This window comes from Grammomys surdaster, unplaced genomic scaffold (assembly GCF_004785775.1).
Source record: "Grammomys surdaster isolate TR1022 unplaced genomic scaffold, NIH_TR_1.0 362, whole genome shotgun sequence".
NCBI classification, from domain to species: domain Eukaryota; kingdom Metazoa; phylum Chordata; class Mammalia; order Rodentia; family Muridae; genus Grammomys; species Grammomys surdaster.
Genome location: NW_021604781.1, coordinates 3,852,336 through 3,866,966, shown reverse-complemented (window position 1 = coordinate 3,866,966; position 14,631 = coordinate 3,852,336). Strand labels below are relative to the sequence as shown.

Genomic DNA, 14,631 nt, shown 5'->3' with positions numbered 1-14,631 from the left:
AGATGTTCGGATACTTACTTCACATAGATGTTCGGATACTTACTTCATGAGGTCATTCCATATTTTATAGTCACAAGACAGGTTTGTCACGAGTGGCACACTTAATGGTCAATTTAAAGTCGCCCTAGTGATGGTTCAGTTTTGTGAGTTCACGTGTCAAGCGACACTGGGGCTCAGGGTACGTACCGCGTAAATTCTGAAAATATTGACACTACACTCCTGTGTAAGTGGTAACAACCTTTAACATTTAATTTAGTACTTTTTTTCCCTAGAAGATTAGCAATCATTTTGCTGTTGTTGTTTTAATACCTTGGTTTTATGGCACATACCGATCTACTAGAGAATTATTTCAGTAATGCCGAATAACACTAATGAAGTACAAATGCAACATTGGTTTTTTTGTCCTTAATTGCTTATTCATTTTCACTTAGACATTTTTAAAGACTTAGTAATTTTTCTTATTTTGTGTGTTTGCCTCTATGTACGTACACCATGTGCATGTAGTGCCCATAGGGACCAGAAGAGGGTGTCAGAACTACTGGACCTGGAGTTACAGATGATTGTGAGCCACCATTTGGATATTGAGAATGGGACCCAGGTCCCCTGTAAGAACAGCCAGTGCTCTAACCACTGAGCAACCTATCCAGCCCCACTTATCCACTTTAAATAGGTGTTCACTGCACTGGACACTACAGTGACTGCTGAAACACCACAGGCTCATGGTTCCTTTTTGAGACAGTTGTAAGTGCTCATGATGCTTTCTCAACTCTAGCACACGGATGCATTTTACCATGAGTTCTCTGCTAATAGGTGGTATTCTTTTTCACATATTAACAACCTAAGCTGCTCTAACGGTGTACAAGACAGACAGTACCTATAGGAAACCCAAGGAAGAAGCTACTCAGAACGTTTGAGTACATTGTCTGGAAATTACAGCAATAACAGAAGCAATGGGTGTAAGCAATACTCCGAGCAAACGCTTGCAACTGAAGATCCTCAGAGCCCAGCACGAGATGCCTGAGCCTTCACCTGGCACATTTCCATCATTTCCCAAGGGCACTGAGAAGCTCCGAAGGTCTTGGCTTCACATTACAGCTCTACGGGCCTGGCACAGTACCTTCTCTCTGAAGCTCTGAGTCGTAAGCCTAGCCAGGGAATACTTAATCTCACTGGGCTTTAAAATGAGGACAAAACGAGACGCTATAAAACGCAGGACACACAACCCTTCTAGAATATCGGTCTCGTTCTTCTGTTTCTAAATATTGAAATGAAACTTCAGACATAAAACACATCGGATTTCTGCACAGCAGAAAAAATTATGGGGAAGCCGGAGAACTGTTGTTAACTATCCTCAGACAAGGAGTTAGTGTCCAGAACACGTGAAGACCTGCAAAAATTCAACACCCCAAACCCCAAACTTCTGAACAGTAAATAAGCCAGTGACCTCGGTTGACAGTTCACATGAGAAGAAAAGCAAGTGGCTAGTAAGTATTTGTAAAAGTGTTCATCGCACAGCAGAAATGGTGATCTGCCCTTGAGTCAGTGCCACCAACAGTGTGTCATGGGGGGAGGGGATGAAGCCCCACACCTCCCTGAAGAACTATAGGCTCATGGCTGCTGGAGGACGGGGTCTGATTCCTGGGAAGTGTTGCCCTTGCAGGAGTAAATGACACCCCAATCAAGTTCACATGTGCAAATCAAAGTAAATGCAGTGGGGCACAGACAGACAGACAGACATAGTCAGACATGAGCCCAGGAAGGGGACTTGGTGGGAACAGGCTGACAATAAAGACCCGAATCAAAATCAGTCACATATATGCATAAAATTGAAAAACTTTAAAACGTGTTCAACATCCTTGAACACTTGAGGAGACTACCTAGAGCAGCCACCACACTCCAGTGAGGACAGCTGTCACTAGGAAAACTGAGGAGGAGAGGGCACAGGGTGAGGGCGTGGGGCTGAGGGCATGGGGAGAGAAGAACGCTCAGGCGTGGCAGGAACAGACACTGGTGCGTGCCTATGGAAACCAGGGTGGAGGCTTCTGCTGTGGAAGGGAGGCGATCCCTGAGGCAGAGGGAAAAACACTTTTCTTCAGTGGTCTAACCTCCGGTAAGGTGTCCCTGCTCCTGTAAATACCTCCCCTCCAACACATCACATTTGTGTAAAAAACCCTAATGAAAATCCTGAGTCTCCTCTTCTTCTTCATCCCTATCTTCTCTTCTTCCTCGACTTCTTCCTCCTTCATTTCTTCCTCCTCTTCCTTCTCCTTCTTCTTTGTCTTCCTCCCCTCCTCCCTTTCTTCCTCTCCAATATCTTCTTCCTCCTCCCCTTCTCTCCCTCCCCTTCCTCTCCTTCCTCATCTGCTTCTTCCTCCTCCCCTTCCTCATCTTCTTTCTCCTTTTTTTCCTGTCTCTCTGAGGCACACACACACACACACACACACACTCAGACAAACTTACACACTCACACAAGTTCACATACATACACTCACACACTCACACATATACTCACACATACACACACACTTTCACACACGCACACATACACTGGCATACAAACAGACATGAATGCAGATGGAGTCATTAGCTGGGAAGAGGCAGGGGATTAAAACGAGTGGGAGGGAAAAAAAGAGTAATGGATACATGTGATCAAGATACACTACGTACACGAATGAAAAGGTTGTTATGAAGTCAATTATTATATGACACTAATTAAAAAACATTTTCAGGAACTGAAAATAGACCCAGCTATACCTCTTTGGGACATATACCTAATAAGCTCTCTGTCCTGCCCCAGAGTTACACGCTCGTGTCTCTTGTCACAACAGCAAGGAAGTGGAAGCAGCTTAGAGTCCATCAGTGAATGAAAGGATAATGAACACATGAAGTATATATTGTGGTGGCTTGAGTTAGCTTGGCTCATGGGAAATGACACCATTAGGAGGTGTGGCCTTGCTGGAATAGGTGTGGCCTTTTTGGAGGAAATGTGTCACAAGGTAGGCTGGCTTTGAGGTCCGATGCTCAGGTCCGCTCTGGGTGGAAGAGACCCTTTTCCTAGCGGCCTTCAGATTAAGATGTAAAACTTTCAGCTCCTCCAGTGCCAGGCCTGCCTGGATACTGCCACGTTCCTGCCATGATGATAATAGACTGAATCTCTGAACCTGTAAGCCAGCTCCAATTAAATGTTGTCCTTATGAGAGTTGCCTTGGTCAGGATGTCTCTTCACAGCAATGTTAATCTTAACTGAGACACATATGGACAATGGAATTTTATTCAGCCATGAATGAAATCACAAAACTTGCAAGAAAATGGACAGAACTGGAAGGTATTCTATTGATCGAGGCAATACAGACTTTGAAAGACCCACACTGCATGTTCTCTCTCAGATGTGGAGCCAGATTTACATTTTTATCTGTGTGTGTTTCTGTGGAAGTGAGAGCTAGCAGGGGCTGAGAAACTAGAAAGGGCTCTATGAGCCAGGTGTGGGGGTGGGCTCTAAGGGAGGGGTGAGGAGGGTAACAGAGGCATTTGGTATGAAAGGGAACAGGGAACACGGTGGAAGGGGGCAGTGTAAGTGGTCATGGGGGCCGGGGGGGGGAGCGTAAGGTCAATCAACCAAAAATATGCATGTCTGAAATTGCAGTAAAAGCCTGTTGCCAGCCGGGCGGTGGTGGCGCACGCCTTTAATCCCAGCACTCGGGAGGCAGAGGCAGGCGGATTTCTGAGTTCGAGGCCAGCCTGGTCTACAGAGTGAGTTCCAGGACAGCCCGGGCTATACAGAGAAACCCTGTCTCGAAAAACAAAAAAAAAAAAAAAAAACAAAAAAAAAAAAAAAAAAAGCCTGTTGCCTTATACTAATTAATATCACTCAGACAACTCTGACGAGATTATTGATCGACCTACCAAAGCCAATGATAGAATTTTATCTACCAGAGCCAGACAAATGCATTTCAAGGGCAACAGCAGTGGGGATGCCTTAACTACCTCCTATCCAAGCACTGACTCTCAGGGCAACTTGGGGAATTCACGGGGGCTTAGCTTATGCTGCATGCTTCTGAGTCCGGCACATAAGCACACAGTCAAGTACCTCCCAGCTTCCCGTGGCTTGATTCAGAGGAGGCTGAGCAAGGCATGCTTGCCTGCCATTGGACTCTGAGGGAAGAAGGGAGGGAGGGAGGAAGCGAACGCCTGATCCCCAAGTTTGCTTTGGGCTATGACTCACTCTTAAGCCAACAAGAAATGACCCTGAGAATCATAGCTGGAACCATCCTGGATTCAGAATCCGTTATTGGATGAAGCCTATTGCTACAGTGTCCATCTTTCTCAGAAGTCTCAGGACAGCACGTGAAAATGAACATAGCCATTGGCCAGGCACTCACTCAGTCTGGGTGGGTCTGTGAGAGCCGAGCAGGCCTCACCTGACTCTGCTCTCCTCTGTTCACCCACCTCCACATCTTTGTCCTTTCTTCAAGTATTCTCAATCTCTCTCACACACCAGAGATGCCCGCTCTCCCTGCCTCACTCTCGGCTCTCTCCTTAGTCCTCAAAATCCAATGTCTATTGTGGCCACACTCTGCCACTTCTTGTCTGACACATCAGCAGGTGCAAAATGCAGAAGCTAAGGGGTAGCCTTGGCTATAGTCTTATCTGCTGAAGGTTCTTCCTGAAGGTCTGTCATTTCTAGGGTTCCATGCCAATGCCCTGACCCAGTTGGGTTCTAGCACGTTCTCTTAGCTCCTATGTTCCTCCTTATGCAATGTGCAAAGCACAGTGAGACAATTTACCTCGAACAATTAAGATATGGTTCTGATGTTTGGACTTTCATCCGATGCTCCAGCCATAGCTCCTTTGGGGAACAATGAAACATAAAAAGGAAGTGGCCTCCACTCCCCAGCAGAGGCTGTTCCAAAACACTAAGTTTGGGGTGAAGGTGGGGGTGGTCCAGCTAGTGAAACAGTCCGCATTTCAGTCTTGTTTGTCCACTATCAGACAGCACATAAGCTACAGTCTAAAAGCTAAGGTCAGAGAACGCATATGTGCACAGCCGGAATGCACATGTGTATGTGCACAGCTGGAAAGCACATGCAAGGATATTTAGTGCTTATTCTGCAGCTGTCTCTTCGGTGCACGTGTCTAGTGCCTGTCATGTATCCATCCTCTGTAAAGGAAGCACTGACATCTTCCCCAGTAAAGGGGCATTACTGAACATTAGCATTTATTTCTCTTTGTCTGCATTTGCTCACTACCCACCCAGGTCCACCTGTGACATGTCAGCGACTGTTTGATGGAGGAGGTGGCTCAGCAGTTATGAGCACGGGCTGTCTTCCAGAGGACTGAGTTTGGTTTACAGACCCCACACTCTGTGGCTCACATCCGCATGCAACTCCAGTTGTATGCCCTCTTATGGAGTCCCGGGGCTCCTGCACACACAGGGTACCCATATCTACACTCAGGAATACATACATACATACATACATACATACATACATACACATAAAATGGATTTTTAAAAAGCCATATCTTTAAAAACAAACAGAAAAAGGATGTCTGTTAAATCTGATAACAGAAGAGAGCTGCTTGAAGGTAAAATAGCTACCTCACAGCTCATAGCAAATTCTTTGCATATCACAAAAATCCACCCCATTGTGGGCGCCGTGGTCCTGCCCTGGCATGCTGGCTGCTCTTTAAGGGTTGCCAGTCTTGGTGAAGGATAAAAACTTAGGAGTGAAAGCAAGGCCATTAGACCACTTAACATGGACTTATCAGCCAGGAAAAATGTATTCCACAGCTGTGCACAGTGGTACACAGCTGTGCACATCTGGAGTCCTAGCATTGGGAAGAGGTAAGAGTCCAGAGGGAGAATTCGAGGTGAGCCAAGGCTTCATAGGAAGGCCCGATCTCAAGCATCTAACCCCAATACTCCAACAGATAGCTCTGCAGCCAAGATTTCCCTCACATGCCTTCTCTGTTGTGGTCATGTCCCTTTACTCGTGCCCTGGACAGCTGTATCTTCCTAGGCTTCTCCTGGGTTCCAGCATGCTTTTCTCCAGTGGGTTTTTCCTTGAAAGGATTTCCTCTCTAGGACCCTATGATACTGCTCCATTCCAGTCAGCTCCCAGAACTTTTAGTATGAACCCTTTCAGGTTTCCCGTATTCTTCATTCGTTTGCTCTCCCTTTCAGATCTGTTTGTTGAGTGACCATATAAATGAACAATCTTGTTATTTCTCTAGATTCTCCTATCCCCGACCTAAAACTAATCCATAGCCTTTCCCACCGTCCACTCCATAAGCATAGCTTTCCTCTTCTTGGTAATTCTAATCTATAGAACACAGTAGGAGCCCTCTGGGATCAGAGCCCTCTGGGGTGGCTCCTGTGACCCACTGAAACGAAACATCCTCCCAACTTCGCACTGCCATACCTGCCATGATACTCTTCTCTCTAAAACCTCTGTGCATGGGTTAACCTTGGCCCATCCTGTTCTTCTGGATGACTAGGTCACTACTCTTTGATGACTCTCTGTGACATTCACGAGCTGCTCTCATCTCTAAACCCCTTCGTAACCTGATATATACCTCTAGCTTTCCTATGGTGGAATTCTAAGTGTAAGATATACTCTTCCTTCTGGGGCTGGGAACCTCTTGAGGACAGGACCTGTATCAGGTCTGTACCCTTACACTGTGCCCCAGGTAGAGTTCTCTTGCTGTCATAAAACATTGACTTAAACCAAGCTGCGGAGGAAAAGGTTGGTTTATAGCTTACAGCCATCAATAAGGATCTCAAAGGCTCAAGGCACAAACACGGCAGCACGGACTGATGGAGAAACCATGGAGCAACGTTACTGACTGGCTTGCAACCTTTATTATACAGCCCACCTGCCCAGGGGTGGTACCACCCAAAGTGGGCTGGGCTGTCCTGCATCAATTAAGAAAATGCCCCCACAGATGTGCCAATACACCATTCTAATAGAAGTGATTCTTCATGAGGTTTTCTCTTCCCCAGTGTGTCAAGCTGACACCAGGATTAGCCACCACACACATTCCAGACACTCTTTATTGAACTAAGTGCAAATTGCCTCAAAAGTCGGTCTGCATTGGGTTACCCTGTTTCTACTTCTTTCATTATTCTTAAATTATATTAGTACTAACCATCCTTTGTATGCGTTTCCTTGCCTCTGCTTTATTTAATGTCAAATCTTCATCAATGCCAAGCCCCTCCCCCAATATTTCTATTCTTCAAAGGTCTCCCATGGCCCCTTCAGGAGCACAGTCTCCTGGTGTTTACATGAGATTGTCACTTAGGCCGTTTTGATACTGGGAAGTGTAGGATGAAGAGGCATCCCACTGGCACTAGGGCCTTATGTGTCTTACGTGTTTTATGTGTCTTATGGATCTGGGTAACCGTCTCACCATTTGCTCCCACTCGAAGCATCTACAGACGGCGACAGTACAGAATGGGCCGTCTCAAGCTTTTAGTGAATGTGTGTAGAGAGCAAAAGGCTATAAGAGCCAGTCTATGCTCAGACAATATGGTGCTGCTATGGATATCCACTACAAGTTAGCTAAAACATGGCTGACACTAGACATGGTGAGTGGGAGGTGGGGTGGGGGGACGGGTCAGGGTTAGTACAAAATTGCCGACACCAGATGTCTGGGGACCCAAATTAACAGTGATATAATCTAGCATATAACTACTTTTAGCAAGTGACATTTTTGTATGGGTTCTATATGAACATGGCCTTGAGGGCAGAGTAGCAGCCTTAGCCAGCCTGCCTGTGTGTGGTTTTCTGTAAGCTCAAGTGCCTGCTACCATGTAGCCCATGAGTGCCAGCATGTGTCTGGGTGCCTTCTGGTGACTGTCTGGTCAGCAGCCTTCTTCTGGAGTGAAAGAAATATGTCTCATGAGTCTACAACTGAAGAGTCAAAGATCTCTTTAACCTCCCAGCCTTCTGTTAGCCCCCGTCAGATCCTGGACCTGACAACATGAGGTTGTGGTTGGGTTGTAGCTCTGGACTGCCAGGTGATGTTCACAACACAGGTCCATGGGTTACACTGTGTGTCACAAGGTTAACAATAATCTAGTGAATTCAGTGCACAAGCTGAGATTTAAGCCTAGGTCTGTCTAGCTCCAAACGGTAGTGTGTTTCTACAATGTTGAATGAAAGGCTAAATGAAAGAACAAAGTGTATTTAAGCCGGATGATTTGGGATAAGTATGCCTCACTGCTGTGCTACAAGCTCAGTGATTTGGGATAAGTACTCCTCGCAGCAGCGTTAATTTAGATGAATTGAGAGAATAAAGAAGGAGATATATTTAGCTAGAAAAATTTGTTTTCCCAAGAAAGGGTAGTGATAGTAGGATAAAGAGTCTAAGAATATAAAATTTAATGAAAAATCACACAAAGTGAATGATAAATCATGAAGGACGTAGAAAGAGCCCACACCTGCCACTTACAAAATGGCAGCACCAAACACCACGGACACCTCCACCAAGGATCTCTGACAAACCGAGCAACGGTCACAACCACGACTGACAACACAGGGCTGAAGGGCGGGGGTCCCAGGGCAAGGCCAGGCCATAGCAGCTCAGGAGGCAGGACTGAGCACCACCCTGTGACTGTCAGGGAGCACCATGGATCGCAGAGAATGGCATCTCTGTGGTGGATGATATTGCTGCAACACTCCAGATGCGTGAGGCCTGAGGTGTCCCCCTGTGTTGTACACACGAAGCTCTGCAGCTTCCTTCTGTAGGGTCCCCAGACCATAAAGCCTGAGAGTTCATTAGGCCGTAGAACATTGAGCAGTATTTGGCCTCAGACACGGGCACCCACTAAGAGATTTTGAAGACACTGTCCTTATGTCATATACCACCAGGGCAGCACCATGACACCTATGCAGTTTCCTCAAACGTCCTGCTACAGATCATTCCTAGAGACCTCTAAAGTCCCTCTGAAGTGACAGGACCAGGCTCTCTCCCATCCAGTGTCCCTTGCTCAGTCCCTTGCTATTGGATGTTGATGACCTTTTCTAGGCTTGATTTTCTTTACTTTTTTTCTACTAACTTCTTTTTTTTTTTTAATTTACTATTTTCTCCACTGGAGCCTAAGGTTCCATGCTTTTATGATTGTTGAGGCCATTTTACTCTTTCAGACTTGTCAGTTCAACTCTTGTTAATTATATTCTGTCTCTCTGTCTCTCCTTCCTCCCCCACCCCCTCCCCAATCTCTCTCCAGGATTATGGATTAAAACTAGGGCATGCTGGGTAAGCATTCTACCACTGACTGTATCTGCATCTCTCGATCTGTTCTAGTGGCAGGGCTTTCTTCTGTAGCTCACACTTGTTTCCACCACGCAAGGGCTGGGGTTACAGGTGTGTGCCATGAATCCTGGCGGCCTGGAAATGAGTGGACGACATTAAAACCAAGCCCTGGTGTAGAGACCTGGTCATCACAGACTACAACTAATTTAGAGGAAGTTGATTTTTCAGTGGGATTCTGTTGTGGGTTTGGTCTAGTGCTGCTTGTATTATGTTAATTTGCCCCCCCCACACACACACACCAAATTACACGGGACTCCACAGGTCTGCACAAAAGGAGCTGAAGATTCCTGTCCTCAGTTGGTTTTGATTGGTAAATAAAGTTACGGGCAGCCAACGGCTGGGCAGGGAGACAGAGGGAGGAGCCCAGGAGGGCTGCAGGTCTGGGTTCAGGGCAGCCAAGATGGATATAGGTTTTAGTAGGTGATGAGTTGGGATTATCGGAAAGTAGGACAGCCACATGGAGGTTAGAAAGTGAGTGGCCTAGCCATTGAGCTGTTTAAGGGATATTAAAAATACAACTGCGTTTGTGCGTGTGTGTCTTCAATTCGGGAACTCCGAATATTGGGGCAGGTAACGAAGAACGCATTCCGAAGTCACCACTAGGGTGGTTTTGAGTAGAGATTAATTGGTTACTACAACAGGATTCCCTTTTCTTGGTCTCTAATTTTGGCATACAAAGATTTAGGACAACAAAACGAAACACCAGGGGCCCACTTATATTCTTCTTTGGCTTTCCAGCCCTCTCTAACCCAACCCACAGTGCATCCCCTGAATGTCTCTAATACCCAGCTTCAGATGCCAAGGGGACAGTATTTTTTGAAAGATTTATTTTGCTTTTATTTTATGTGTATGTTTTTGCTTGATGCATGTGTGTGTACCACGTGCATGCTGTGACTGCCGAAGCCAGGAAACATTGTTGGATCCCCTGGAACTGGTATGTGGGAACCAAGCCTGGGTCCTCTTAACCTCTGAACCATATCTCCCGCCCCCGAAGTCATATTAAAACCACACACCTATGGCTTCGAGGGAGTTCCTCAGCGTCACAGTGACCATCCCTGCCTCTCTGTCTGTATCTTATGTTCCTGGTATCTCCTCCTCACCTCCACTTGAGGCAAGCCCTCTGCCACTCAGTTACAGCCCCACCTTCTGTTTTGTCCGTTTTGATATAAATAGAAAACACACAACACGCACAGCAGCAGCCTCATACCTGATCAAACTGGGGGTCCTCTCCACGCTGCAGAGATTTCGTCAATGGCTTTTCCTACAGGGGGAAAAACATATACGAAAGTAATTATGTAGGCTTGTGAACACTGTAAGAGAAATGCCATTACTATTATAATTTTCTCATTCGCTTTTTTTCCCTTTATAGAACAAGGGAGTGCTGGTATTTAACTACGTTAAAAAGTATTCCTTTGCTAGTCTGACTTTAACCTTTCTTCTTTGGATTTTTTTAAAATTATGAATATATATGTGTGAGTCTGTACACATGAGGGCAGTGCCCACAGAGGCCAGAAGAAGGTGCTGAATCCCCTGGAAGTGGAGTTACAAGCAGTTATGAGATGCTCTTAACCAAACTGGGGTCCTCTGTAAGAGCAGGGCATGCTCTTAACTGCTGAGCCATCCCTTCAGCCCCATTTCTATCCCAACTCTTTTTGCTGTTTTTGGTTCTTTGAAACAAGGTCACCTTAGGCTAGCCTTGAACCCTCTAACTTCCACGGCGGTGGGATTGCAGGTGTGCACCTGCTGGCTGGGCTCTTGACAGTCTCCTTAGTCTACACCTCTCTGCTCAACGTGAAGAACTGACATTCAGGAAAACGTAAACTAAATTCAAAATGAAATCTCCCCTCATCTAGGCTGAAATGAAATTTGTCAAAAAGACAAAAGATAAGCTTTGGTAGACCTAGAGAAACGATGTCCATTATAAATGGTGAGCAAAAAAAAAAAAAAAAAAAAAAAAAAAAAAGTAAAATTACTTTAAGGAAAATGATATGGTGGCTGCTCTAAAACCAAAAACCAAACCAAACCAAAACCAACAGCATACAAACTCACACAAACCAGCAATTCTGCTTCTGAAGCAGAATTATATTGCAAAGAAGTGAATTCGTTATGATACACATCTGCATGACCATGTTCCCTGAGGCACTGTCCATGATACCAACTCAAGAATACCCTAACAACTATCAGTGAATACACGGAAACTCTACACAGTGGGATACTAGTCAGCCTGAAAGAGAGAAGAAAGGCCTGTCCTCTGGAACGCCCGGTATGAACCGGAATGATGCTATGCCAAGTCCTGGAAGCCAGGCACAGAGAGAAGATTCTATGTGGATGAAATAAATAAATATTTACAAATTATACTAAGCAGCTGATGCTATAAGCAGCCCTGTGTTTATGGTGGAAACCTCATACTAACAACTACGACATTTATTTTTATTTTTAAATTTTAGTATGTGAGAGCTGAGGCATAGGTCAGTGGCAGAGCACATGTCTAGCATGCGCAAGGCCCTAAGTTCAACTGCTAATAATAGAGAAAAAGGAAAACAAACAAAAGAGAAAGGAAGGCAGGAAGGAAGGCAGGAAGGAAGGAAGGCAGGAAGGAAGGGAGGAAGGAAGGAAGGAAGGAAAATGGATGGGTGGATGGATAGATGGATGGATAGATGGATGAATAGACAGATGGATGCTGGGGCTAGACAGATGGCTCAGCAGTTAAAGCTGTTCCTCCAGAGAACTGGAATTTGGTTGCTAGCACCCACATTTGACAGCTCACAATGGCCAATAACCCTAGTTCCAGGAGACCCGATGCTTTGTTCTGGCCTCCAAGGGCACTGCACTCATGCACGCGCGCGCACGCACACACGTGCACACAAACAAAAATAAAGCTTACAAATCACTTAGTTTGTGTACTGGGACTTGATAGAAGCAAAGTTGAAAGGCATATGTTTCTAATTCCTTTCATGTAGAAATAAAATAAAGTCGGCTTACTAGACCGATGAGGAGGACAGTTTTCTAGTTACCTACTTGCCAGGAGGAACTGGTGAACTGGGCTATGTGATTTGACTGTCACAAGACACTGCAAAAATAATCTCAGCAGTGACAAGGATCTGCAGACTGCCACTCTCTGCCATCAAGCTGTGATTTCTCCAGGAAGCCTGGCTGACCCCCAGTGTGGCATTATTTAGTTACTTATCTTTGTTTGTATTTTTGGTTTTTTTGTTGTTTTTGGTGGTGTGTGTGTGTGTGCGTGTGCATGCGCGTTTGTGTGTATGTGCTTTTGTTTTTTTTTGTTTTTGCTACAGCAGGTAAAACATGTTTTAAAGACTGTGATGGCTGATCTTGGAAATTGTCTTAGTTTGGCTTTTATTGCTGTGAAGAGATATCTTGACCATGGCAACTCTTACAAAGGAAAACATTTAGTTGGAACTGGCTTACAACCTCAGAAGTTTAGTCCTTTATCATCATGGCAGGAAGCATGACAGGGTCCAGGCAGACATGGCACTGGAGAATGAACTGAGAGTTCTACATCTTGATCCAAAGGCAGCCAGGAGACTGTGCGACCCTGGGCATAGCTTGAGCATAGGAGACCTCAAAGCCCAACCCCACAGTAATGTACTTCCTCTAACAAGGCCACACCTCCTAAGAGTGCCACTCCCTATGGGGCAAGCACTTAAACACAAGTCTCTGGGTGCCATACCTATTCAAACCAGCACAGAAATCAACTTGACACACCTGGAAAGAGGGAACCTCAGATGAGGAATTGCCTCCATCAGACTGGCCTGTGAGCATCTCTATGGGATATCTTCTCAATTTTTAAATTATGGAGGAGGGAGGGCCTAGTCCAGTATGGGCAGTGCTATTGACTGGGCAGAGCCTGGATTCCACAGGAAAGGTACAGAAAGCCATAAGGACCGTGCCGGAAAGCAGCATTCCTCTGGGGTCTGTTCCAGTTCCTACCATGGTTTTTCTTGATGTTGGACTTCTTCTGTCCCAAAGTTGGTTTCCATCAGTGCTTGATTACAACAACAGAAAGCAAACTAGTACAGGGATTTTGAAAAATGTAAAAGATATACATATATGCATGCATATACATACATGAACGAATGTATGTAAGTAAAATTTTATTTGGCCAGTGTAAATAAATATCCTCGAAAAACTTCATATATATTTAGCCAATCACACAGACCCATGGCTCCCCACATCTCCAGTCACAGAGACAACACATACCGAAGGCTGATGCAAGCCCCATCCCTGCCCTGGCTAGCCTTGAACTTGTGCCAGCCTTCTTGAGCACCAGCCTGACAGGTATCATAATAGTCTCAGTCCACACCCCTGAGGTCTCCCCCTCACCCCTAGACTTAGGAATTAACTGCCCTCTCTCATCTGGGGACTATACTGTGTTCTTATTGGCTAGTGAGCCAAAGCAGTTCTTTGTAAATCCAGCTAAAATGCCAACATTAACATCAATAATTTGAGAAGAGGCGGCCATCAGGTCCCACAGACATCCTTGCAACAACTATAAGTGAATATTTCTACTTGGAATTTTCTCTGTTCATCCAAGAGTGAGAGGCCGTTTTGTGCCCAGCCTACAGGCTGGGTGGAGGGCTGGCCAGCATGTGGCTGCTGCCACCTGGGGAGAAATTGGGTCAGTGGTCCCCTCTGCCTCATCACTGCCCACAGCCGTGCCATCACTCCCTCAGGGAGATCTTGGGAGCCAGCCTCCAATACCAGCTCTGTGTCCCAGCTTTCAAGCCTGCGAAGGCCCAAGTTTCTTCCTTTCACAGCCCATTACATGGTGCAAAGCCACTTTACACTGAGCCATGTGCATGACTGAAGCTCCACACGCTGCTCCTGCTTGTCTGAGGCTCCAGACAGGCAGCAACCTCTGTCTGTTTCAATATTTAAAGGTCCTGTGGTAGAGCAGGGCTAGGTGCAGGGTTAGACACGAGACCTTGTGTGTGCATGTGTGAGCTAAAAATTAAAATGTATAGATTAATATTAATATAAATGGTAGTTTGAATATGCCTGGGCCAGGGAGTAGCACTATTTGGAGGTGTGGCCTTGCTGGAGGAAGTGTGTCACTGTGGGTTTGGGCTTTAAGACTCTCTTCTAAGCTGCTTGGAAGCCAATCTTCTAGCTGCCTTCAGAACAAGAGGTGGAACTCTCAGACGTTCCAGCCCCATGCCTACTTGGATGCTGCCATGCTTCCTCCTTTGATGATAATGGACTGAACCTTCGAACCTGTAAGCCAGCCCCAATTAAATGTTGTCTTTATAAGAGTTGCCTTGGTCATAGTGTCTCTTCACAGCAATAAAACCCTAA

At 45.7% G+C, this 14,631-nt stretch overlaps 1 protein-coding gene across 1 annotated transcript in view; it reads right to left on the bottom strand.

The window, feature by feature from the left end:
- Window positions 1-14,631, bottom strand: part of Fry (FRY microtubule binding protein) — a 388,166-nt gene that overhangs the window by 167,182 nt on the left and 206,353 nt on the right. Inside the window, exon 4 of the mRNA XM_028779754.1 lies at window positions 10,523-10,576. Coding sequence (XP_028635587.1) covers window positions 10,523-10,576 — 54 coding nt within the window. The remainder of the gene's footprint in view (window positions 1-10,522; window positions 10,577-14,631) is intronic.